The sequence below is a fragment of the Gopherus evgoodei genome, chromosome 1 (assembly GCF_007399415.2).
Source record: "Gopherus evgoodei ecotype Sinaloan lineage chromosome 1, rGopEvg1_v1.p, whole genome shotgun sequence".
In the NCBI taxonomy this organism is placed as follows: Eukaryota; Metazoa; Chordata; order Testudines; family Testudinidae; genus Gopherus; species Gopherus evgoodei.
The window spans coordinates 199,260,215-199,285,832 of record NC_044322.1 but is presented as its reverse complement, the minus strand read 5'-3'; the positions used below and the strand labels follow the sequence as shown (position 1 = coordinate 199,285,832).

At 42.9% G+C, this 25,618-nt stretch overlaps 1 protein-coding gene across 1 annotated transcript in view; it reads right to left on the bottom strand.

Moving 5' to 3' along the window:
• Positions 1 to 21,707: 21,707 nt before the first annotated feature.
• The window catches only part of CBLB (Cbl proto-oncogene B), a 212,297-nt gene continuing 208,386 nt past the window's right edge, over positions 21,708 to 25,618 (bottom strand). Inside the window, 1 exon segment of the mRNA XM_030582314.1 lies at positions 21,708 to 23,567. Within this exon segment, the coding sequence (XP_030438174.1) occupies positions 23,305 to 23,567 (263 nt within the window). The 3' untranslated portion in view covers positions 21,708 to 23,304.

Genomic DNA, 25,618 nt, shown 5'->3' with positions numbered 1-25,618 from the left:
TCAATAACATAGGTGCCAGGGAAAATCAGGATCATTCCTCATGCAAATAATTTAATAATTTTACTGAATTAAAAGAGTCTACTGTGATGGGTTGGATCACAGAACCTGCCCCGGGAGCTGCCACCTGATGTGCCCAGACTACCTCTACTCTTGCTTTCCCTGCCAGCTCAGGGACCCAGCACTCTGTCTTGCTGCGCCAGACACTCCTGTGTGCTCCAACAAAGACCCAGGTCTGAATTACAGACTCATAGACTTAAGGTCAGAAGGGACCATTATGATCATCTAGTTTGACTTCCTGCACAATGCTGGCCACAGAATCTCACCCTCCCACTCCTGTAACAAACCCCTAACCTATGTCTGAGTTACTGAAGTCCTCAAATCGTGGTTTAAAGACCTCAAGGTGCAGAGAATCCTCCAGCAAGTGACCCATGCCCCATGCTGCAGAGGAAGGCGAAAAACCTCCAGGGCCTCTGCCAATCTTCCCTGAAGGAAAATTCCTTCCCAACCCCAAATATGGCAAAATTACTTGCCCCAAAGCTGCAGGTTTACCTGAAAGCAGCTAGCAGAAGTGTTCCTATCTTTAACACTCAGATGCCCAACTCCCAATGGGGTCTAAACCCAAATAAATCCGTTTTACCTTGTATAAAGCTTATACAGGGTAAACTCATAAATTGTTCGCCTTCTATAACACTGAGAGAGAGAGAGAGAGAGAGAGAGAGATGCATTGTTTGCTCTCCAGGTATTAATACATACTCTGAGTTAATTAATAAGTAAAACATGATTTTATTAAATACAGAAAGTAGGATTTAAATGATTCCAAGTAGTAATAGACAGAACAAAGTAAGTCACCGAGCAAAATAAAATAAAACGTGCAAATTTATGTCTGATGAAACTGACTATAGATAAGATCCTCACCAGTTCCAGAATGCTCCCTTTCACAGACTAATCTCCTGTTAGTCTGGGTTCAGCAATCACTCACCCCCTTGCAGTTTCTTTCAGGTCTCTTTCGGGATGGAGAGGCTCTCTCTTTAGCCAGCTGAAGATAAAATGGAGGGATCTCCAAAGGGTTTAAAAAGACTCTCTCTTGTGGGTGGAGATCCCCTTCCTCACTCCTATGCAAAGTCCAGCTCCAAGAGTGGAGTTCTGGAGTCACCTGGGCTAGTCACATGTCCATGTATGACTCTCAGTCTTTACAGGCAGAAGCCATTGCCCACATGGTATCTTGTATGTCTCCAGGAAGACTTCTTATGTGGATTGGAGCACTCCAAGATGCATTATTCCCCAAGTGCTTCCTGATTGGGTACTTAACCTTGAGAATTCTTCCTAAAGAAGCTGACCAAATACCTCACAAAGCTTACTTAGAAATCAAGCAAGTATACAGCCAATATTCCTGACCTCAAGTACAAAATGATGTGTGTGTACAAATAGGATGAATAGATATAGTAGACCATAACCTTTACAGAGATGTATTACATGGCACAGGCAGCACAAAACATATTCCAGTTATGTCATATTCCCACAAAGCATTATGGGGTACAGCGTCACATCTACATCCCAATTTCAAAAGGGACCCTAGGCACTTAAAACCCAAGTTCATTTGACTTTCAATGAGAGACTAACTGCCTAAATCATTTCCAAAAATAGGACATTGGCACTTAGAGTTTTAATCCTTAATTATATGTTGAATAGGCTTAGTTATGTCTTTGTTTCAGCCTTAAATGAGGCTTTTCTCCAATTATAAGAATTTAGGCTAGGCTTGTCTGTGTGACAGTCATTCATGGAACAATCTCCACATCTAAGATACCACTAGACATGGTCAATTTACACGATAAAGTTATAAAATTGTGAGGCATTTTGTTTTCAATCTCCTCAAGGTAACAAAGAGAGACAATGTGCTGGATACTGAAAAAAGACCAGATGTTTTGTAATGACTACTACAAAGTGGTACTTATGGGTGCTAAGATAGGGGTATTCAAGTCTATTACATGGCTGGTCACCACTGCCTCCACCATACTGCATTACACAATTGTGTATAGATGTCATAGGATGGCCCTGCCTAGGGCACCCTCCAGCACCCAAGCTGCAGCATGACAGGTGCACCTGCGTCAATTTCCCCTTTCTGCCACCCACAAAGAACATACTCCTTCACTGTCCAATACAAAGCCTGCCTGGGCTTAATGTATTCATACACACAGGTGCAATAATTCCCCCAAAGGCTTGAAGTAAAACCATTCTGCAATTTCCACAATGAACATAAGGGTATAATTGACTTTTCCCCTTCCCTTCTTCAAGGTTATCATTTCAAGGTTACCCACCTGAGAGGCAACAGCAGCCAGGCCTTGCTGCTGCAGGGTGACCAGTCTTCCCACAGCCCTTCACTTAGATCTTTGCCCTGAGGGCTCCCCTTCCTGCAGCATTCCACTTCTCCAGGTATCCCTACCTGGCAGTCCTACCCTCAGGAGATCCACCCTATTGCAAGAACCTTCTTGCTGGATCAGCTTGACCAAACTGGATCTGCCTCTTTTTCCTAAGGACCCTCCACCCCACCCCACCCATCTTCTTGTCAGAGTCCCTGGCTTTAGTCAGTTCTCACCAATGCTCCTGTCAAAGCTCCCATCCAAATTCAGCAATCTCCACTGGGACTCCTGAAGCTCTCTCCCATGCAGCTCTTACCTGCTGTTTCCTGTCTGTCTCAGCTCTTACCTTCACCCCCAGTGTGTCCAACTCCTCACAGGGTCTGACTCACCAGATCTCTGACTTTTCCTAAAGGGAAGGAGAATGCAAATGGGTGCCCACTCAAGCCTAATTGGAGGGGTAGGGGAAGGGTCAACTAACCAGTCACAGGAGCACTAGCCTTTTCCTTTTTAATGGACCAGTGTTGTCCTATGACAACACATACATTAAGGGATGTTTCTCTCTCTCGCTCAAATCAGGTATTAAGGCAACCCCTGAGAATAGACTCCAGACCTGATGGACCAATATTCAATCTATTATGGCAATACTACAGGGTCCCACTGAGTGGGCACTGGAGGAAATGCTCCTCAACAGTGTTTTTGAGGGAAGACTGGTACAATTTCACGTCATTTTAGAGATCAGTATAATTAGCAAAGTCCTTTTTTCTCCCTGTTGCTCTTTGTCCCACATCAGCTTTTCACCTTACATTTCCCCATCATTCTGCACAGCAGCCCCACACTTGCCTTGTTCAACTTGACTTTTCTGTTCCTCCCCATGCTCTAACAAGCCCTTTGTAAAATGCATTTATGTCTGCTGCTGAGAGGAATGCTGACCTAGGGCAGTAGGAACAAGAACAAAAGCTAATGGACAGGACTGCCACTGGTTTAGGTACTTAAAATTTCAAGAAGAGAAGTGACCAAAAAAAAAAAAAAAAAAAAAAAAAAAAAAAAAAAAAAAAAGGAGGAGGAGGAACAGCTATGGAGGAAAGAGGAGAAAAATATGAGACAACCTTTTGAAGAGAGGCCATAACCCTCAGCGCACAGTCAATTTGGACTGCGAGTACAATAGGGTAAGCGTCATTAGCTTCACCTATCTATTCAACACTTCACTGGTGATCATAATAGCATAATCTACAATAGTTTGACTTTCCTTTAAACTAAGTTGATCTAATTTATGTTGTGTGACGATCAGATGTTTTGCTGGAGTTAATGAGAGAATTTGAACTGAAATCAGTATGTGAGGTACCAAAGTTTGGTCCATCTATGCTGCACTGTGACCAGATGCTACAGAGCAGTGGTTTTCAACCTATGGTCCGCAGATCCCTGGAGGGCCGCAGATTCTGTCTAAGGGGTCCATGAAAGGTTGTTGTTACCATAGAACAGTGGTTTTCAACCTGTGGTCTATGGACCCCTCGGGGTCCACAGACTATGTCTAAGATTTCCAAAGGGGTTTGCACCTCCATTCAACATTTGTTAGGGGGCCACCAAGTTTAAAATCATTGCTAGAGTTTTAAATAATCTAGAATAAGGAACAAGTATTCTACAGATTTCTATATCCACCACCTTTCACAAAACGTGCAACCCAATCTCCAATATCAAGAGTACAAGTAAATTTTGGTTAAATTTTATGTTATGTAGTTACATTTCAATTACAGTGCCTCCCACTACCTACCACCAGTTAACATAACCAGAAGTTTAGCTACATGACTAAATTGTAGCCTACTGGACAGAGCACCAGGCAGACACTCAGGAGATTGGAGTTCCATTCCTGGCTTTGCCACTGGATTGCCAACTGACCTTGGGCAAGTCACTTCACCCCATATGTGTCTCAGTTTCCCCATATGTAAAATTGAGATAACAGTACTAATCCTTTGTGAAGTGCTTTGAGACTTATGGATGATAATAGCTAATTTTTATGTAGCGATTTTCATCATCTCTGTGGTGTTATTCTGAATACATACATTTTAAAAATCCAAGATTATCAAAAGTGATCTGGGATTTTGGGTGCTCTACTAGACACACCTTAAAGGAGGCTGAGTGCTCAGCAAATCAGGCCTCAGACTGAGTGTCCAAAAATGGAGGCACCCAAAATGTATGAGCATTAGCGACATTGTACTTATATTAATTTTTCTCAGTTACGTAGTTAGCCTTTTCTAGTCATGAGCTCATGGTAATGATAGGCATAAAAAAAGCAATCCCACAGCATGAGTACAATGTTATTGCTCAGCAATTACAATCATTGCACGGAAAATGAGACCTAGATTTCTATACAGAGTGGAAAAAAAAATCTAACTACCATTTGAAGTTTTGCATGGAGGAGGAGGAGATGGTTAACAGTGACATACAGTACAATAGATGGGATAGGCAAATCCTTGATAAATTGTGTGAGCAATGTGTCTTGATAAGGCTAAATGATGTTCCTCTGACACCTAAGATTCCAGGTCCAAATATAGTGCCACCACACTAACCCATTTGCTTTATAATCCTTGCAAAGATCTAAGAGCAGATGCTGTGCTGAAGTGGGAATCTCAATGTTTAGATTTCATAGGTTCTACAAAACTACTACAGTACATTTACTATAGCATGTTTAGGTTATAAGACAATTGACAAACTAAGGAACAAAATACATTTTGTCATGTGTTACCACGGTTTGCTTCCTTATCATTCATTTAATCATTCATTTGTGGGATTCAGTAAATTGAAGGTTTTCCAGTGACTAAGTTAAAAATATCACTACATTTTCTGAATATTTTCTAATCCTAGCTAAATATTTTATCAGGAACAAAAAGCTGTTGCCTTTCTGTATTGTGGCTTGGAGTTAATAGGATTCAAATATCCCCTTTTAATGATGTTTTTAATTATCCACTCATTTAATTGCTTGCATTAAAAATTTACATTTCCCATTTACCTCCATTGAAAAAAAATTTCATACTGGGCTTTGTGCTACATTTTCTGTCCTTTCCATTTAACTGCTTTACTCTTTTTTCAGGAGGGAACATTTGCTTCATCTTTCTTCATTTTTATTCCTTTTCGCTCACTCTTTGCAGCTTTCTCTGTCTCCCCACCCCCATTTCCTCTGATTTACAGTTTCTTGCTTTGTTTTTTAGGTCTTTTTCCCCCCGTCATTGGCTTACCACCCAGAGACGGATAATGTCTGTTTGAAACACTGTAATTGCTATGTCAAAAAGACAGCACTGGGAAGCTGGTATGATTTCAGTAACTGACTAGAGAGCAGAAGATTTGTCAGCTGTTGATTAATCAAGGAGGAAAAACAGCTGGAGAGCACTTCTCTTTCAAACCCACCCACCACCCTATCCACAGATGTACAGATAAAATCCATTTGATTTTAACACCTTTTTTCCTTCCATTAAAAGAGTTTGAGATAGTTTACAAAAACTGATTGATAAAGCCTTTCCACTAGAACAAGAATGGCACTCACAAAATCAACACAGTTCCAGCTCACTCTCCTTTCCCCTCCAAAAAAAATGAGATGAAAATCAACCATGCAGCCTAAGGCAGATTTTCAATAATCCAAATAGGGAGAAGAACCCGAGACGCCCTGTGGTCCACTGGGAACTATGCCACTGCCATTGATTTTACATGGAAAATGCCCATAGGATACAACATGGAAGATACCACAGTGACAGGCAGCAATATAAAACCCTAAGATAGACAGATTGTTTAAATATGAACTGCAACCTCACCAAAAGAAGAAAAAAATGTTTTATAGTCAGTCATTCACCTTTCCCTGCAAATTCAATACTAATTACTAAGGGGAAACTTGACATTTAGCTGTTAGTACACAGAAAAGGTGGGAGCACTGAGGGCCAGATCCCAAATGTATTTAGGTGCCTAAATAGCTTTGAGGGTCTGGACCTAAGTTCTTATCATTAGGGTTAGAGAGAAGTTATAAAGACCTGCATAGGGCCAGTGGGTGACCCCCTCACTCATGCTGAGCAGTATCTTACTCCTCTAGTAATTCCATTGAAACCCATGGGACAATCAGAGGAATACAGTATTACTCTGTGTCCACCATGACAATTCCTGGTCCTTGAAATCCCTTATGGCTACAGCCAATAGAAGTTTAACATTTTGACACTGCTGCAAAATTAGATGCTGAACTAAGGTCAGGAACATTTTTGATATTTTCACCTTTTTTGCCCTCTCCCCAAACCAGCTGTAACTTACCAAATACAGACTTGTCCCATCCTCCCAGTTCTGTTTATCTTCTGGAAAAAGAGGCTTCTCTTCCCCAGGAAGCCCCTTGTGTCCCAGGCTGGCTGCAGTCCTCAGTCTTATAAATCCAATTCCTTCTGATCCCCTGGCAGCCTTGTTTTCCCTGAGCAGGGTAATCCCCTAGAGGAGTTGTTCTCTTTTTTACTCTGTTACTTACCTGATTATTTACTGCAGCTGGAGGGCTCTCCCCTCCCTGCAGGCTTGATTCTGGCAGGTGTTGTGGGGGCTGGAGTGATTTAATTCCCTGTCTCCAGGGCAGAAAATTAACTCTTTCCTACTCTGGCTCAGCCTGCAGTCTCTATACTCTATCATGGAAAACTAGTGTAGTTGCTAGAGCACAGGATACTACATGCTCAATATTGTCTCACTCTACTAAGCAAGGGCCAAGTGCATGTTCTGCATTACCGGAAGTGTTTGAGTGTATGGCTTCTGGAATGCTTTGTAGCCATCCAGCTTGGATATGACAAAGACCTGGGTGAATGTGGCAAGGGCCAGAAAAAGCAAGGGAAGATCATAACTGCAGATTTCAATAATAACAGGAGTCACCTAGGACTACAAGAATATTGTATTCTTGGGATGCTCTTTGGCAGATACGATCCACCAACAGATAGATCAACCTCAGTTTCCTTCCCTTACCAGTTACCATGTCCATCTTTCCTAGCCTGAGCCTCAGCCAGCTTATTCAAGTCCCTGTCTCAGCTAGGTCCTGGGAAAACAAAGAACCAGCAACAGCAGATCTGGTTAAAAGCAGAGAAAACTTAAGAGTCAACTTAGAGTAAATAACTTAACCACAAATAACTTACACAGAAAGGTGACCCAAGAACAAGGAGGATCATAAAAGTCTCACTGCCCATTGGCAAAATGATCCAGAAGTTGTACGTTACCTTCTGTGACGTTGAACCCCATAATGCTTTATAGAAATATGCTTGAGTGTAAATGTGACATAACAGGAATAGGTTTTATGCTAGATATGCCATGTAACATCTTTGCAAAGGTTATGATCTACTGAATATATTCATCCTATTTGTATGCATGTATCATTTTTATATCTGAAGTTATGAGCGTTGGCTCTATGCTTGTATTTAAAATGTTTGTTGTAAAAAGCACATAAGGCAAATTTTGTCAACATAGGGGCTATGCAAGTAATTAGGAGTACTTAACTAGAAATGGACTTTGGGAGACAACAATCCACATCTGAGCTTTCTTGGGAACATTCAAACTAACATGTAAACAATGGCATCTGCCTGCAAAAAGCTGAATCATTCATAGACATGTGACTTGCCAAGGTGACAACAGACTCCATCTTGTTGCTGTGATTTTGCACAGGAGAACAAAGGGGTTTCTGCCCACAAGAGAAAGAATATAAAAGGCCCTGGAAACCCCTCCATTTTGTCTTCAGCTGACTCAAAAGACAGCCTCTCCACCCCAAATAGATACCTGAACGAAACTGGAACAAAGGACAGTAACTACAGGGGTGTGAGTGATTGCTGGATCCAGACTAAGAAGGAGTCTATCTGTGAAAGAAGCTTATTGGAACATCTCTCAGGGTGAGATTTACTTGCATTTAGTTTCCTACTGTATTAGGCTTAGACTTGCATGTTTTTTATTTTGCTTGGTAATTTACTTTGTTCTATCTGTTATTACCTGGAACCACTTAAATCCTACTTTTTATACTTCATAAAATCACTTTTTGCTTATTAATTAACCCAGAGCAAGTAATACATACCTGGAGGAGCAAACAGCTGTGCATCTCTCTCTATCAGTGTTATAGAGGGCGAACAATTTATGAGTTTACCCTGTATAAGCTTTATACAGAGTAAAACGGATTTATTTGGCATTGGGATCCCATTGGGAACTGGGTGTCTGGGTGCTAGAGACAGGAGCACTTCTTAAACTGTTTTCAGTTAAGTCTGCAGCTTGTGGGGGACGTGGTTCAGACCTGGATCTGTGTTTGTAGCAGGCTAGCATATCTGGCTCAACAAGACAGGGTACTGAAGTCCCAAGTTGCCAGGGAAAACGGGATAAGAGGTAGTCTCAGCACATCAGGTGGCAGTCCCAAGGGGGTCTCTGTAACCCAATCCATCAGACCTTCCCTCTAAAAGAACTTTGAAGTCTTGTTGTATCCACCAATCCCTGACATCAAGCCCCTGAAATAGTCTTTTGCCCTAACAGGATAAGCACCCACCTCAGGCTAGCGATTTCATTTCAAATTAATGAGGCAGCATGACCAAGTGGATAGAGCACTGGACTGAGACTTGGGTTTCATTCTTGGCCTGCTGGGTGACCTAGGACAAGTCACTCCACCTCAGTGCCTCAGTTTCCCCATCTGTAAAATGGGCATAATGGTACTGACCCTCCTTTATCAAGGGCTTTGAGATCTACTGCTACAAGTGCTATATGAGAGTTAGGTATTACTATTATTAATTGTTCTGTTTTATTAAATTAAGCTTTTCTTCCTCTACTCCTTCAAGACTGGAAGTAATGAGCTCCAAACGGATCTTGAAATACAGTAAAAGGTCAGATTTACATGTGATCCCTCCCCCCCCAACCTCCCTATGGTTCAGGAAACTATAAACCACATTTGCAAGGCAAGTGTCATACTCTCTAATGCAAAAGCTGGCCATCTCAAACAGAAGGGCTGTTATTGGGATTATTCATTAGCTGTTTTGAGCATCCCAGAAATGTGCTAATTACCTGTCCCAAACAAGAAAAGACCCATCCCTGCCTGGAAGAGCTTACAGCCCAAACTCAGCATGACACCACCAGAGAGTTATAAACTGGTGGGGATGAGGGTGACAGCAATAAAATGAGGAGGTTACTCAGTTAGACACACAAGCCTTTTGATTACTGTATTTTTTTCCCAAGCAGGAGAGATTTGAAGGTGGTGACCGAGGAGTCCTGACACAGTTCCAGAGGAGCATTCTAAACATAAAGGGGAGCATGGAAGGAGGCCCAGAGGTGATGAGGATAGCGCTGCTGGTGTCATGGGCAGAGGGATTGGGAGGAAAAAGGGAAAGGATCAGAAATGTGGACAGGTGTTGTGTGGTCTTGAAGACAAACACTAGACGTTACATATGGGGTAATAGTCAATGGAGTGACTCAAAGATTGTGAGAGCACAGGATCTTAAAAAGGGTTTTTCCAGCAACATTCTGGGTGGTCTGAAGCAGAATGAGATTGGTAGCAAAGAGACCTGAGGAGGACGAGGGTGCAGTATTTGAGGAGAATGAATCAATAGGTGGCCCCAGCCTGAACATGAGGGAAGGAGCGGGAAATGTCAAATACAACCCCCAGTTTATGGGCCTGCATAATAGGGAAAATTGTGGTGTTAACAGACATAGTAAGGAATGTAGATAGTAGAGGGAGTTGGGGGGATGCTATTTTGCCCTGGTTGAGTTTGAGATGATGGTGAATGCTCCAAGAAGTAGTATCTGAACGATGATATTTATGCAAGGTTGAATTAGAGGAACAGATCTAGGGCAAAGAGGTATATTTGGACACCTGATAATAGGAGTGCTTCCCAATCCTGAGAGTTTGGTATATTTAACCAGCAGATGAAAAATAAGCCTTCCTTATTGCACTTTTATTGTGAGGATAAACATTTACAGGACAATCTGAAGATGGTGCTATTATCATTTCCAGCATCTTCCTCCCAATCATTATATAGATGGATAGAGAAGGGCAAGCGTATTCATCTCCTGTAGGGTGACCAGACAGCAAGTGTGAAAAATTGGGACAGGGAGTGGGAGGTAATAGGCACCTATATAAGACAAAGCCCCAGATATCGGGACTGTCCCTATAAAACCGGACAGCTGATCACCCTAATCTCTCATTCTATCTGGGGAGAAAACTTGGCCCTTGGCATTGATCTGGACTACTACAGAAGAGAAAATTACTCACCGTGCAGTAACTGAAGTTTGAGATATGTGTCCCTGTGGGTGCTCCACTGTAGGTGACAGTGCATCCTGGTGCCGTTGATCAGAGATTTTCGGTAGCAATGCCTGGTTGGGACACACACACTCAGTTGGTATGTCCCGTCCCACTGGAATCTTCCTGAGTGTGTGTCCCCCGCACCCTCCTCACTTCCTTCTCTACCATGGAGAAAACATACTAGTACTCCAAAGTAGAGGGGAGGAGGATGGGGAGTGGAGCACCCACAGGGACACACATCTCGAAGAACTTCAGTTACTGTAAGGTGAGTAACTTTTTCTTCTTCGAGTGCTGTCCCTGTGGGTGCTCCACTGTAGGTGAATGTGAAGCAGTACCCACTATGGTTCGTCGGATTTTGGAGTTGTATGAGGAACAAAGGTATCCAATGTGATAGCATAATGATTGGCAAATGTGTGGTCAAATGTCCACATGGCCACCTTGCATATGTTTGTAACAGGTACGCTGTGGAGGAAAGCAATGGATGTTGATATTGCTCTAGTAAAATGAGTCTTAACACCCTCTGGTGGTTGAATATTCTGGGCCTGACAGCAGGATCTGATGCAGGCAGAGATCCACTGGGAGAGTCTTTGCTTAGAGATAGCATCACCCTTTGATCTCTTGGTAGTAGAAACAAAAGCCTAGTTCTGTCAAGACAGAATGCACGAGCCCATTGGACGTGAAGGGTATGTGATGCAGCTTCCTGTGGAGTCATGTGAGGGCTGGGATGGAATACAATAAGTGTATTGACTGGTTAAGGTGGAAGGTAGACACCACCTTGGGGAGGAATTTGGGGCAGGTTTGTATGGTAAGCTTGTGTTTAGAGAAAATGGGGTAAGGAGGGTAGGCCATCAGGGAGCTTATTTCACCAACCCTTCTTGTTGATGTTATGGTAACCAAGAAAGCCACTTTCATGGACATGTACAGCAGGGATGAGGTGGCCGGGGGGCTCGAAAAGGGGTTTCATAAGAGTGCAGAGAACTAGGCTGAGACACCAGGCTACTGGTGAATGAATCTCAAGGTAGAGATTTTGCAGGCTCGCAAGGAAGCGTTTCATGGTGGGGTATGCGAAAGTGAAAAGCCGTCCAGAGTGTCATGGAAGGTGGTAAGGGCCGAGAGGTGTACTCTGATAAAACTGAGTGAAAACTCGTCCTGTTTTAGTTCGAAAAGATAGTCCAAGATGTCAGGGAGGGCTACAGTCTGGGGTATTATGCATCTGTGGAAGCACCAGATGGAGAAAATTTCCACTTCTGCAGGTAAGTCTTAGGAGTGGAGTTCCTTCTACTGTGCAGGAGGACATGTCGGACTTGTTCTGAGCAGACTAATTCATGGGATTGAAACCATGAAGGAACAGCACCTTCAGATGGAGATTCCAGAACTGCGGATGAAGAAGCCGACTGCAGTTCTGGGAGAGCAGATGTGGTCTGTCGGGGAGAGCATGGGGAGGATGGATGGACATGCATAGCAGGTAAGGAAAGCATGTCTGCTTGGGCCAAGCTGAGGCAATAAGTATGACCTGGGCCTTGTCCTCTGTGATGTTGCATAGAACCCTGTGTATGAATGGAATCAGTGGAAAAGCGTACATGAGGAAGTTCCAAGGAATGACGTGCATTTCCAAGTCCCGCTCTGGAGCAAAATAGCTGGCATTTGCAGTTTTGAGGAGTGGCAAACAGGTCTATCGATGGAGTGCCCAAGTGGGAGGAGAGCTGTCGGGGTACTGAGGGATGTAATTCCCATTCATGTTTCTTGGAGAAGTGTCTGCTGAGTGTGTCAGTGGTAGTGTTGTGACATGTCGGCAGATAGGAAGCGGTGACTTATGTGATGATGTATGCACCAATTCCATAGTTTAATGGCTGTTGTGCATAGGGAGTGAGTTTGTGCTCCTCCCTGCCTGACAGCTAGGAGTTCTAGGAGATTGAGGTGCAGACACATCTCTGATAGGGACCAGTGGCCCCATGCCTTGTGGTCACGTAAGTGCGCTCTGCGATCTATCTAGGAAGCGACCATGGTCAGTATGAGTATTGGGGAGTGCGGATGGAAGGGAACGTCCATGCATACGTTCTCTGGTTTTGTCTACCAATGTAGGGAGGCCAATACATTCGGTGGCGGAGTCAGTGTTATGTTATACTGTGTCTGCTGGGTTGGATGAATGTATATATGGAAATAAGCATCTTGTAGAGTGAGGGCTGTGAACCGGTCCCCTTGTGCAGTGCGGGTATTATTGTGCCCAATGTGACCATCTTGAATTTTTGTACGTGTACAAACTTATTCAGTTGGCGTAGGTCCAATATAGGCCTCCACCCCCCGCCTCTCTTTTGGGAGTAGAATCCTTTTCCCCGATGTTGCATCAGCACATGTTCGACTGCATCTAGGTGGAGAAGATGAGCCATCTCTATGCAGAGAAGGTGCTCGTGAAAGGGGTGCCTAAGAGGGATGGGGAAGGGGAAAGGGTGGGCGGGAAAAATAGGAAAGGGATGGAGTAACCTGATTGAGCTATTTCCAGGACCCAGTGGACCTGCGTGATCTGTTGCCAGACATGGTGGAAAGTCTGGAGGTGGTAGCCAAATGGGCAAATAGGCGGCAGAGTCAAGGGGTGGTTGCGTAGACTCCCAGCCAGCACTTCAAAACTGTTTGTTACCCGATGGTGGGAAGTAGTTGGTTGCACCTGGTTTTGCCTGAGTCTAGGAAGTCTGCTGCAGTTTTTCCCAGTGTCATATAGTCTGGACTGGGGTTGGTTATATTGTTGTGCGCTGGGCCTTTCGTAAGGTTGATACCATTGTCTCCAGGGGAGGGACAGGTATATGCCCAATATGCGCAAAGTGGCTCTAGAGTCTTCATAGTGTGAAAGATTTCTCTCTCTTCTTTTTTTTAAAGAGGTTATCTTTGTCAAAGGGGAGACTCTCCACTTTGGACTGCAAATCTTTGGGGATACTGGATGCCAAAACCCAAGACAACCAGCGCATCACCACTGCAGTGGTGCAGGCTGCTGGATCAGTCATGTCCATGGATGCTTGTAGTGCCATCCTAGACACCAACTGACCTTCGACGAGGACTAACTGGAAGTCTGCTCTCTGTCCTCTGGTATATGGGAGGCAAAATCAAAGAGCTTGTTGTAATTGTCATGGTCATAGCTTGCAAGGAGGGTAGAATAAATTTGCAATTCTAAAATTGCAAAAGTAGAAGAGTGTAAACCTTGCAGTCCAGGAGGTCAAGACGTTTGAGGTCCTTGTCCTGCAGAATGGGCCAGTAGTGTGGCTGCTTTGTTCTGTGTGTCGCTGCATCCACCACAATAGAATTGTGGGTGGGAAAATGAGAAATCAATGTCCCTCGCGGGCACATAGTATTTATGTTGAGCTTTCTTGCATGTTGGTGGAATGGAGGCAGGGGTCTGCGAGAGAGTACCAGGTGGTTCTAGGAGAGCTATCTTTGAAGGTGCAGAGGGTTGGAGGATTTTAAGAAACCTATGTTGTGTCTCCTGGACTTCCTCCTGGCTGAGTGCCATTCTCTTAAAAAGTTCCTGGAATTGCATGAAGTCGTCCACGTTTTGCGGAAGTGAAGGCATAAGGGCAACTTCTGCAGCTGATGGCGAGGCAGGAGCCAGTAAAACAGGGAAGGGTTTATAGCCCACATCTTCAGGAGGGGGTTCAGGAGCTCTAGATGTTGATAGAGCTGGGGATATAGGCATAGGACAAGCTTGCGGTCTAGTAGAAGGGGCGCAAGGAGTGGTGACAGGAGCTGACCACGGGTACCACTGAGGCCAGGGCCCGGGTAGGAAAAAGATGGGTCCTGGCCACTGGGGGCAAAGTAGGGAAACTGAGGCTGATTCTTATGATGCCCCATGTCTTATGGTATGTATGGCTCCAGTGGGGGGGAAGACTCAGGCAGGGAGAACCCTGCCTGCTGCTGTGTGCCGTTCTCACTATCAGTGAAAGTATCCAGGTCACGTGGGAAGAGCTGCTGTTCAAACAATGAGTGCTCCCTGTCCCGGAGGGGAGAGTCAGGCCTAGGGGCCACAGAGATATCCTGCTGATGCAGGAATTGTTGCTGCTCCCTAGGCTGGTGTGCTGCAGAGCATGAAGTCTGAGCAGCAGCCTGGAGTGATTTTAGTTTCACTTTGGCAGGCACCAAGAGCCATTTGTGAGAGCCCCACAGGGGGTCTGAATCTGCTGGGGGTAGCAGGCAGGCTCGGTGCTGGAGGTGGAACTCGTTGTCAGCACCGGGTCCATTGTCGGTGCCGAGGAAAGCTTCCTGCTGTGGGAAGTCGGGTCCCTGCTTTAGAGCCCCATGAGATTTGCTTGTAAAGTGCAGGGGCGGTCAGAGTTGCCCACTCTCGGCACTGACAGCACCAAGGGTAAAGATCCTGCAGGAGATCAATTACCCTCTCGAGTGTCTCTGAGGAGACATTAGGGCTTCCTGCCTCTTCCCATGAGAGGGTGAAGCCGGGCTCCTGGTCGGTTCTGACCTGGCAAGGGAGCGGGTTTACTGCCCTGCTCCATAGGCAGCTGCAGAGCTTCTTGCCCTGCTCCAGAGAGGGTGAAGCCATGCTCTTGGTCAGTTCAGACCTGACCAGGGAGCGTGAGGGAGAGGATTTGCCATTGCCCGTCTCCAGAGGCGGCTGGAAGGATTTCTACATGAGAAGCAGTTTCAGCGGCAGGTTCCTGTCAGGACGAGCCCTGGTTTTGAGACTCGTGCAGTGGACACACTTGGCAGGGACCTGTGTCTCACCAAGGCACTTCACACAGCGTGAATGCGCATTGGACATTGGCATAAAGTCCTGACAGGAAGCACATTCCTTGAATCCTGAAGCCCCGGGCATTATTGCACTAGTAATGCCAGAGGAAAGAGTCTCAGTGGGAGACAAACCTGAGGAAAGAAATTTTTTTAAACTAAGTAACTATTTTAAAAGAAAAGAAACAACTGGGATGTTCTAACTCTTTCTATGTTCTTTGCAATTGTTTCCTTCAAATGCCAGGGAAGAGGATCAGCACTGCTCCGAATCCCGTTTTTGGCCGAGGATGGTAGAGAAGGAACTGAGGAGGGTACGGGACGCACACGTTCAGCAAGATTCCAATGGGACGGGAGATACCAACTGAGTGTGTGCGTCCCAACCAGGCACTGCTACCGAAAATCTCCGATCAACGGCGCCAGGACACACCGTCACCTACAGTGGAGCACCCACAGGGACAGCACTCAAAGAAGCAGCTTGATTATACGCACACTCTGTTCAGCTGTCCAGATGGAACAGATGTTTAACAAAGGGAAATACAGTAGCCTAGTCTTTTACTCCAAGTCTAATTCTTTAGCAGGCATTGGTTGATTTTATTCCCCTCTTCCACTTCATTAGATTAACACACACACAACCTACACACAAATTAATAAATGGAGCTTTTTACTAGGAGGATTTCCTCCAATACACTGTATCAGGCTCCTGGTTATTTTGCTAGGATTTTCAGGTGTTCTACCACTTAGCATTTTTGTCCTCTGACACTTAATGCCATGACATTCTGTTGCACAGCAGACATCTCTTCAAAGAAGATCTCTTTGAGGGAAGACACACTAATTCAGGATTGGAGCATTTATGCCAGATATTCTCTAAGACGCTCAAGCATTTCAAAACAGTTCATGATGAAACATTTATATTTGAAAATATGCCCATCGCAACAACTATATTTTGTATGCATGTGAGCGAGACAGGCCTAGGGATTTTAATACAAAGATTCTCCTTCTGTGTGAATACCTTCTCTCCCTAGGCTGCTAGTTACCAAAGCCGTTATCTCATACAAAAAAGGCCAACTGATTTATCTGAAACCAGTGCCAATGTAGTTACATTGGCTGGTTTCTCTATGGTAACTTTATCACAGGCAGCTGTGGGAAGTTAAGAGTCTCATTTAGGATGATTTTTTATTTTTATTTTTTAAAAGTAGGCCTAGGAAGAAACAGTATCCTGCATACAATCTCATAGCCTTGAAATTCCTTCTGTCCTGCAGGGAAGGAGTGGGATTATTTATTAATTTTGAATAGGAACTCAGTGGAATTCACCTTAAGGGGCAGGAAACATCTCTTAAGGGCAAGTGTAATTTTTAAAGCTCCAGGATAGCACATTTTATTTCCAAACCTAAATAAATTGTCCTGCAGGTGGACCCGCTGGTCTGACTGGAATACAGGGTTGCAGTCTTTTCATCGCAGGGGATAAGTGGATCCAGTCACTTCATCCAGAATAAAGTGACTAGGATTCCAACCTCAAAATCTCCCTAAAAGATTCCAAGTGGCCTCAATTGCTCACACTTATCAGAGGCAAAACAAAGGAAGTGACAGAAAATGAAAACATGAAAAACCACTGCACTAAAATATAAACCAAACAGGCTAATATATTTGATATTGTATTAATACGGCCAGTGAACTACAGCACCCTCGCCTCTGAAAATGGCTGAGCACGTGCAGGTAGAACCATTGAAATCTCAGCATTCCAGGCCTCAGCTTACCTGTGTAACTGGCGAAGTGGCAAATAGTGAGGTTTTTAATAGAGATCATCGTGTTTTCCTCCCCAGAGTGCATCATCTCTAAACATTTTCAGAATCTGAATGCTATGTAAAGGGGAAATCTAGCTCACCTATGTGCACAGGCTACTTTTTTTCGGATCTATGAGTAAAGCAAGCAGGATTTGAGCTAACGTTTTATTACAGCAACAATAGCGGTCTCTGGTGCACTTTTTCTCAGCAAAAACCCAGTTACCTCATTGTGATAAAGTACTTTGTCTTTGGCATTATAGTTTCTTCACTTTGGAATTTCATTAGCACCTCAGAAAACAGAATAATAACGATGCTTAAATAAACCACTAAGTATTTATGATTCAATTTCCTTCTACTATACAGATATGTTTATTCTGCACTGTTTTTAAGTTGTAAAATGTCATTTTAGGCTGTGGGTTTCTTTGGTTTTTTTTGTTTTAATTTATTAGCTGAATTTGGAAAGTGAAATAACTGGAATGTAGTTGATACACTAGCAATGGGGGTGGTTTTAAATACTTTGATTCACCATATTTTAATACCATTTCACTTGTCTTTCTAGCTTTAAGACAGTGCCCAACCTCTATAAAAGTATAATTGAAGATAACTATGTGCTTCTGAAGCCACAAGCAACAATATTCAGATCAGAGCCAAACCATTGAAAATCAAGGACCAACTTGGCATTCTGTTAACATTAATTTTATAAAATATCTTACAAGAACAGATAAAGTACTTGAGGTTACATAATAACCAGAATTGAAAAAGAATGTTGAATAAAATATAAATTAATTGAACACATCACTATGTTTATCATGTTAGACAAGTTTATAAAAGGCATTCTCTGATAAAATAGTTATTTGGAAGAAAACCCTTCAAAATGGAAACTATTGCAGTCCTTTTCAGGAAATCATTCCTAGAAGCACTAAATTCCAGGTCAACAAGCAGTACCTGAATCCGTTTAAAATACACCCATTCATCTGGTTCCAAATTTGTCCAGCTTTAAGACACAAATTCAAATGGTTACCAGCTCAGAATCATCAGTGCAAAGTAAAGCTTCAAGCTGAAATTATGAGAGGAAATGATTTGGATTCAAAAATCTAAATTCACATTATGAAAAAGTCTTTGCCAGATGTGCACTTGGATTATGAAACACTGACCCATTTGATCAGTGGCCATTTTAGGTTTCCATTCTAGCCAACGTATTGATTGGTTAATCACATGGAATTAATTTATTTCAGTGCAGTTTCAGTTTTTAACCTATCATCTTTGGAAAGGAGCCATGCTGCTGATGTTCATTAGTATTCCTCACCTTCAGATTCAGCAAATCTAGTTAAAATGCAGCAATTTTGCATCAAGGAAATAAATGCAGATGTTGGCATGATGGTCTAAAGGAGGCTATTACAGAAAATACATCCATAAGCCCCACTTTTACACACAAGCATTTGAGCAACTTCGTTCATTTGAGTATACCCACTACAGTCAGTTGTGTGCTTAAAGTTACATATGTTCACAGGAATTTGCAAGATTAAACCTTTATTTTTTAAATTGTTAGACATTTTAGGGAATCAAATTATTGTCAAATTTACCCCTCTCAAGCCCATTAAGTCCTATGCAGTAAACATTGACAGTCTAGCAAGGCAATTTCACTCAATTTGGCTTTAAAGCTATTAACTGAAACAGGTCTGAGGCATCTCATATTCCATTATGTAAGAGTGTCTGATTCTACTATGATCTTTAGACAATAAAGCAAATCATAGACTTTAAGGTCAGAAGGGACCATTATGATCATCTAGTCTGAACTCCTACACAACACAGGCCACAGAATCCCACCCACTCACTCCTGTAACAAACCCCTAACCTATATCTGAGCCACTGAAGTCCTCAAATCATGGTTTAAAGACTTCAAGGTGCAGAGAATCCTCCACCAAGTGACCTGTGCCACATGCTACAGAGGAAGGCAAAAAAAAACCAGGGCCTCTGCCAATCTGAATGGAATTATTAGAGTGTAAAGCCACTACCTATGCTATTACATTATAAAGGTTTTTAAAACACATGTACAAAAAACAAGTCATGTCAAACAGGCTGGGAATGCTGTTAAAAAATTAGAAAAATCTTGTGTTGAAATAATTTAGAAATAATTTTAAAATATTTTACATGACTGTTCTTGCTTCTTAACTGAAACATGGTGGTGTCATTTATTATAAACTCCTGAATAAAATTTAGAAAATGAAAGCATCTGTGCCAGTTTTATCCAATATGATTGGAAATTCCAACACATGATCTGCAGATTGTTTGCTTCTCCGTGCAATGCATTTTTTTCCATTGTTGCTATTACTGGTAGTTATGTTAGAGCTATAATTAAGGAATTCTAATAAAATTGCAACATTTATCTTAACAGCATGTATCATTTTGACTTTATATTTGGCTGAAATGCTAGAATGTCATCAATATGATGCAGGAAAGAAACCAATTAAAAGAGCTGAAAACAGCATACTTTGTGAAAAAAAATAAAGGGGAGGGGATTTATTTAAACAGAGAGCACTGAGTAAAACTTCAGCCAAAAGCTTTTATTATCCCTACCCGAAGAATGAACACTGAAAGGAAGCTGCAAATGCCCTTTTCTAGTACATGAAATCATGTGCTTAGATTGAAATAGAACAGAAACTCATCCCTGTAGCTCAAATACCTCTGATCATCTTGTTTCACTGGACCAAGACAGATTAATGATGGCCATCATGCCATGCTTTGTGATCCTGAAAAGGAATGTTTTCTTTCTTTTAAAACAAATAAGCTGTTAATGAAATGAAAGTCTAGATATATAATGGTAATTTCCACTGGGTTTTCTCAGTGACTTTGAATTCTTTACTTGAGATGTTTGTTGACTGTCCTTAAATCTTTAAAATAAATCCATTTGTCGCTGAGATCTGGTCTTCTAAGTCAGGCCTGCACAACTCGTAAAGCAGCGAGGGCCACATTACTCCAAAGAAAACAGCTCAGGGCTGAAACCTCCCAGCCCTGCGGAAACACCCCGCCCCAGGGCTGCCCAGCCCTGCAGAAACAAACCCTCCTTCCCCAGTGCTGCCCCACCAAAACAGCTCTGGGCCAAAAAGGAAGGTTGAGGGGTGGGGAAGTGATACTTTATTTTAAATCAACCAGGGGCTCCCAGCTGACGAGGTGGCTGGGAGCCCTCAGGGTCAAATTAAAGGGCCTGGGGCTCCAGTGGCTGGGGGAACCCAGCAGGGGCCGGCTCTGTTTTTTTGCTGCCCTAAGCAAAAAAAATTTGGCTGCCCCCTGACCCAGCCCTGGGCTCTTCTCTGTACCCCCTGGCTGTCCCAGTCCTGAGCTCTCCTCCCACCCACCCACACACATCCCCTGCCGCCCCAGCGCTGGGCTTCCCCCTTTCTTCCCCACCAGTGCCCTCCCCCCACCCTGCTGCTGCCCCAGCCCTGGGCTCCCCCCCACCACTGCCCCGCCCCCCACCTCCTGCCGCCCCAGCCCTGGGTCACTGGTAAGTTGCTCCCAGGGCAGGTCATTCAGCAGGAATTTTGGATGTGCACAAAACACAGACAGGATTGGTTCCCATATGGTTACAGACCTGCAGTAAAGTGGAACAATTTTCAGCTTGTGTGATTGGAGGATATCTGGATGCATATTATAAGACTGTCCTACATAAATGAGGAAAAGTTGAGGTGCCTTTATTATTCTTTTGTTCCACTCTTTCTTTCTATGGGGAATTTGCCAATGCAATACCACTGTCTTCCTTTCAAACAAACAAAAAGGCAATGGCTGTTGAAAATAGCAATTCCAGTCCTAATAAGCATTTCTTGCTCAATTTTACTACTACTTTTTCTACAGCAAGTCACAGTGGATCAGTATATTTGATTTGGGAGAAATGAAGTAACAGTTGCCCAAACTGAGCTTGAGCACTGCTGAATTTTGAGGTGTTCAAATCTGGAAGGCAGGTGCTGGGGGCGGGGGGGGGGGGCTGCAGGCTCTGCGGGGGAGCATGGCAGCAACTGTCTGGAGCTGCATGGAGCCAGACACACTGGTTTGAGTGGCATGGTAAGGGGGCTGAGGGGTTGGAGAAGGGGTAGGGGATTCCAGGGGGGCAGTCAAGGGACAGGGAGCGGGGGGGTTGGATGGGGTGGAGGTTAGGGGGGGCAGTCAGGGGACAGGCAGCAGTTGGATAGGCATGGGAGTCCCAGGGGTTTATCAGGGGACAGGTAGGGAGTGGGGTCCTGGGGGGAAGTTGTGGGGAGGGGGCATTGGGGACAAGGAGAAGGGAGGCTGAGGCTTAGATATGGACAGGGGTCTCAGGAGGGGGCAATCGAGGGACAAGGAGCAGCGACATTTAGATAGGGGGTGGGGTCCTGGAGGGCAGTTGAGGTAGAGGTCCGGGGAGGGGGCAATCAGCGGCCATGGACTGGGATTCAAAGGGCTCTGGGCTGCCAGCAGCCGCGGGGAGCCCAGAGCCCTTTAAATCCCAGCCACGGCTGGGAATCTCTGCAGGTAGCCCAGAGCCCTCTGACTCCTGGCTGTGGCTGGGATTTAAAGGGCTCTGGGCTGCCCGCAGAGCGCCGTGTGCGGGGGATTTAGAATCCCCCCGCAGGCTGCACAGTGAGGCTCCGCGGGCCGTATGTTGTGCAGGCCTGTTCTAAGTGGTGTAACTTTTACAACTTGCCATGAGTAAAGGAGAAAACCAAAAGATAAAAAGGAAATAAATATACACAACCTAAGTTTATCACAACTTGCAAGATCATGTACTGGCCATATTTTAAAATACTGGAACTACTCTACCCTCCACATGGTTCATCTGTTCAACAGTAAGAGGAGTGGAAAAAAGAGAATTTCAGTGTTTTCCACAAGAACAGGAAAGCAGCAATATGAGAATTACTGTGGAAAGTCTGGACTCTTAATCTGAGAGTCCAGCAAGAACAAAAAACAAAGGACTTGATTTAGCTTGCATCAATCTGTGCTTTAAACTAAAAAAAAAATAAAAAAAAAAAATAAAATCAGATTGAGGTAACACTGTTCCACCCATGGCAAAGAGATCTAAGATGTTTCCATCTATGCAAAGATAGTGAAATTGAGTATGAAACAGTCTAATGCAATAGTGTGAACAGAAAGATTACTAAAGAGCTTTGTAAAAAGTATTCCTACAGTAGCATTAGGACTTAACAGTGCATCAGAGATTTAAAGTTCCCATGTCAATATGAACTGATGAACCAGAGGACAATCACTCAAACAGGAAATTAACTGTCATCCACTTTGCAGAAGATAGGACTGTAATTTACCTGATCATTAACATAATTCAGCAAGATTCCCCATTATTCAGTATGCCTAAGGATACGTAAGGCATGAACAACAAGTGCCCTTGATATGTTACTTAAGTACATCATCAACATCTGCATTCACATTTTTAAAAGTTGTCATATGTCATGTTCTTAGGTTCATTACTGCATGTGTGTTTTTTTAAACTGGAAACTACATGGATCAAGACCTTGAAGACTACAGGTAACACACTCCATAATAAAAAGAAAAGCTGCCCAACGTCACTGTCAAAATACCTTTAAAAAGGCAGTTCATAGACAAAAAATAATGCATTATACATTCAGTTTTTCCTCTCTCAATAACAAAGCAATCTCAGAAGAAAACACTCAGTAGTGAAGGCCACATACTTTTTTTTTTTTTTGCGCATTTGTTTGATAAGTTGAAATGCAAAAACCATTAAAGCCTCTTATAAAAGGAGAAATGGAAATACAGAGCTTCTGGAAAAAAATGATTTAGTTGATGGGGTGGTCAGCATGGAAAATGTGGCAAATGCTACAGCTGAACTGACCACCGTACAAGGGAATCTAAACAGGAACACAGTACAAGTGTCAACTTGCCAACTTGTAAACAAGAAAGAAGCATTTCACAGATTCAAAGTTCAAGGGAAGTAAACTTCTTAAAATAATTTTGTCAGTTCAACCCTGATTTTAAAAGTATGGCTAGCAAAAATACAGACGTCTCGGCCCATCTATGAGTCTTGATCAGAGCAGCCATCTTCCTTTGATAAACTGCTGGAAACAGACCCTCTTCTAAGGATGACAAGAGAAGAAAACTCTCTCAAATTCTCTCTCCTGCTCTCACTTCCACACACACACATCCATGGAATTAATCTGCTGCAGGGACTTGCATGCTGCTATAGATTGAGACGTGGGGAGACTGGAGGAGGAAAGCAGGCAAATTCTCTTAAAATACTACGAGCCACATCAACATTATTCTGGGCTATTTCAAGTGCCCTCTTCACTTCTTCAAAAGAAAAGCCCTCTCCCATAAGTTTTGCAATTTTTGCATCCACATTTTCCAAGGAGGTGTCAGAGTTGTATGCTTTTCTGTGATGGATTTCTGGTGCAGTCCTGCGAGGAAGTGGTTTAGGGGGTCTGGCTGGTGCTTGTGAACCATCTGCTTAAAAAACACAGAGAGACAATCACTACAAACTGGTTTAAACATGATGTAACAAGGTAGTGCTCGGTAGTTCAGGCCTCAAGTTAAAGGAGAACTCAAAACCAAGTTTTACAAAGTCTATTAAGAGGACTGTTCTAATGAATTCCTTTCTTTAGCTTTGAAATTCTGGTGGAAACTGTATTAGAACATTCGCCAGAAGTGTTCACAACCTAAACAGTGCAGCCTTATGTTAATAATGCAGTAAGAATCTGAAAGTGGAAGTGACTAGTTCAGTGGTTCTCAAAATTTTGTACTGGTGACCTCTTTCACATAGCAAGCCTCTGAGTGTGACCCCCCTCTTCTTATAAATTAAAAATACTTTTTAATATATTTATCATTATAAATGTAGGAGACAAAGCGGGGTTTGGGGTGGAGGCTGACAAGCTTGTGATCTGCCATGTAATAACCTCATGACCCACTGAGGGGTTTCCCCCCCCCCGAAATTTGAGAACCCCTGGACTAGTCTATATTTGCATTGTCCAAACTAGGCAAAAAAGTATAAAAACCAACATAAGTGGTAAAAATTAAAACTGAATACCACCAACAAGGATTTAGTTACATTTTTATTCAGGAAATTGTACAAATCAGTAGACTATGTAAAAGAAGACTCTCACCAAATAAACCTGAAGAGGAGAAACTAGCACTCATTTGTACATCATGAGCACATATTTCAGTCATTTGTAGTTTATTTCATGCATGTCAAGGGTGCTTGCTACATAGGAAAATCATTATTTCCTCATTCTGTCCCTCAAAAAAATTAATAGTCCAATGAATTTCAGTGGTGAGAAAAAGATCCCTAAATTTTCCTCCCCAAATATCATAGTTCATACATTTCAGATGTTGGCTGAGTATGCTACAGCCTGTATGCGGTGCTTCACGGGAACGTTAACCTTCACAGTTAACATTGCCACTAAGAATCATGATGTGCTGATGCAAAGAGCTAATAGCCACAGCTTCTAATCTTTTCAGAGTCAAGGGGTTAGGACTCGAGTAAACTTAGGACTTTGCCCAAACCTCTTTATCCTTGCTGAGACTACACTAAGAAGCTTAAATACAAGATGGCATACAGCAAAAATGCTTTGAGTCGGAAGTGTTTGTTTTTATTTATTTTTTTTTAAGGCTTTCAAACCTTTGAGAAGAATTCTGAAAAGTTCTGACAATAGATAGTGTTCCAATAAGTAATTAGAGAAAGTTGATGGCAATAACATTTTCCAGTTATTTATACATTATTTATACTGGTGGCAATAGCATTTTGTTTTTTTCAAATCTTCCAGACATATCATGTTAATGCAAAGGAGCATAATAATTTCATCATCAAAGTTATGCAGCTATTCAATTTTATACAGGGAGAATATCTGGATTGTAATCCCACAGAGCATGTTAAACATTTCCAATGGATCAACCTAGTCATTTATGTAGATCAGGGGTAGGGCAACCTATGGCACGCGTGCCAAAGGCAGCACGCAAGCTGATTTTCAGTGGCACTCACACTGCCTGGGTCCTGACCACCAGTCTGGGGGGCTCTGCATTTTAATTTAATTTTAAATGAAGCTCCTTAAACATTTTTAAAACCTTATTTACTTTACATATGACAATAGTTTAGTTATATATTATAGGCTTATAGAAAGAGACCTTCTAAAAACGTTAAAATGTGTTACTGGCAGGCGAAACCTCAAATTAGAGTAAATAAATGAAGACTCGGCACAGCACTTCTGAAAGGTTGCTGACCCTTGGAGTAGATCTTTACAAGATGCATTTCCTGACTCAGTTTTAATGCCAACAAGCTTTTCTGAATGCATCAGTATGGGAATTCTATTGTTAAGTCAGACAAGATCCAGGAAATATTTTTCTAGAAAGATGGTGGAGTTAATATAACAAATAGATGAGAGTAATTTTATTCAGATTTCACATTAAAAGACTGGGTTTAATCTTGTGCTGGAAACATTGCTTATTTTCTACACAACATGCTGATGAGAAAAACAGCAGATAGGATTATTTTGTCTTTATAA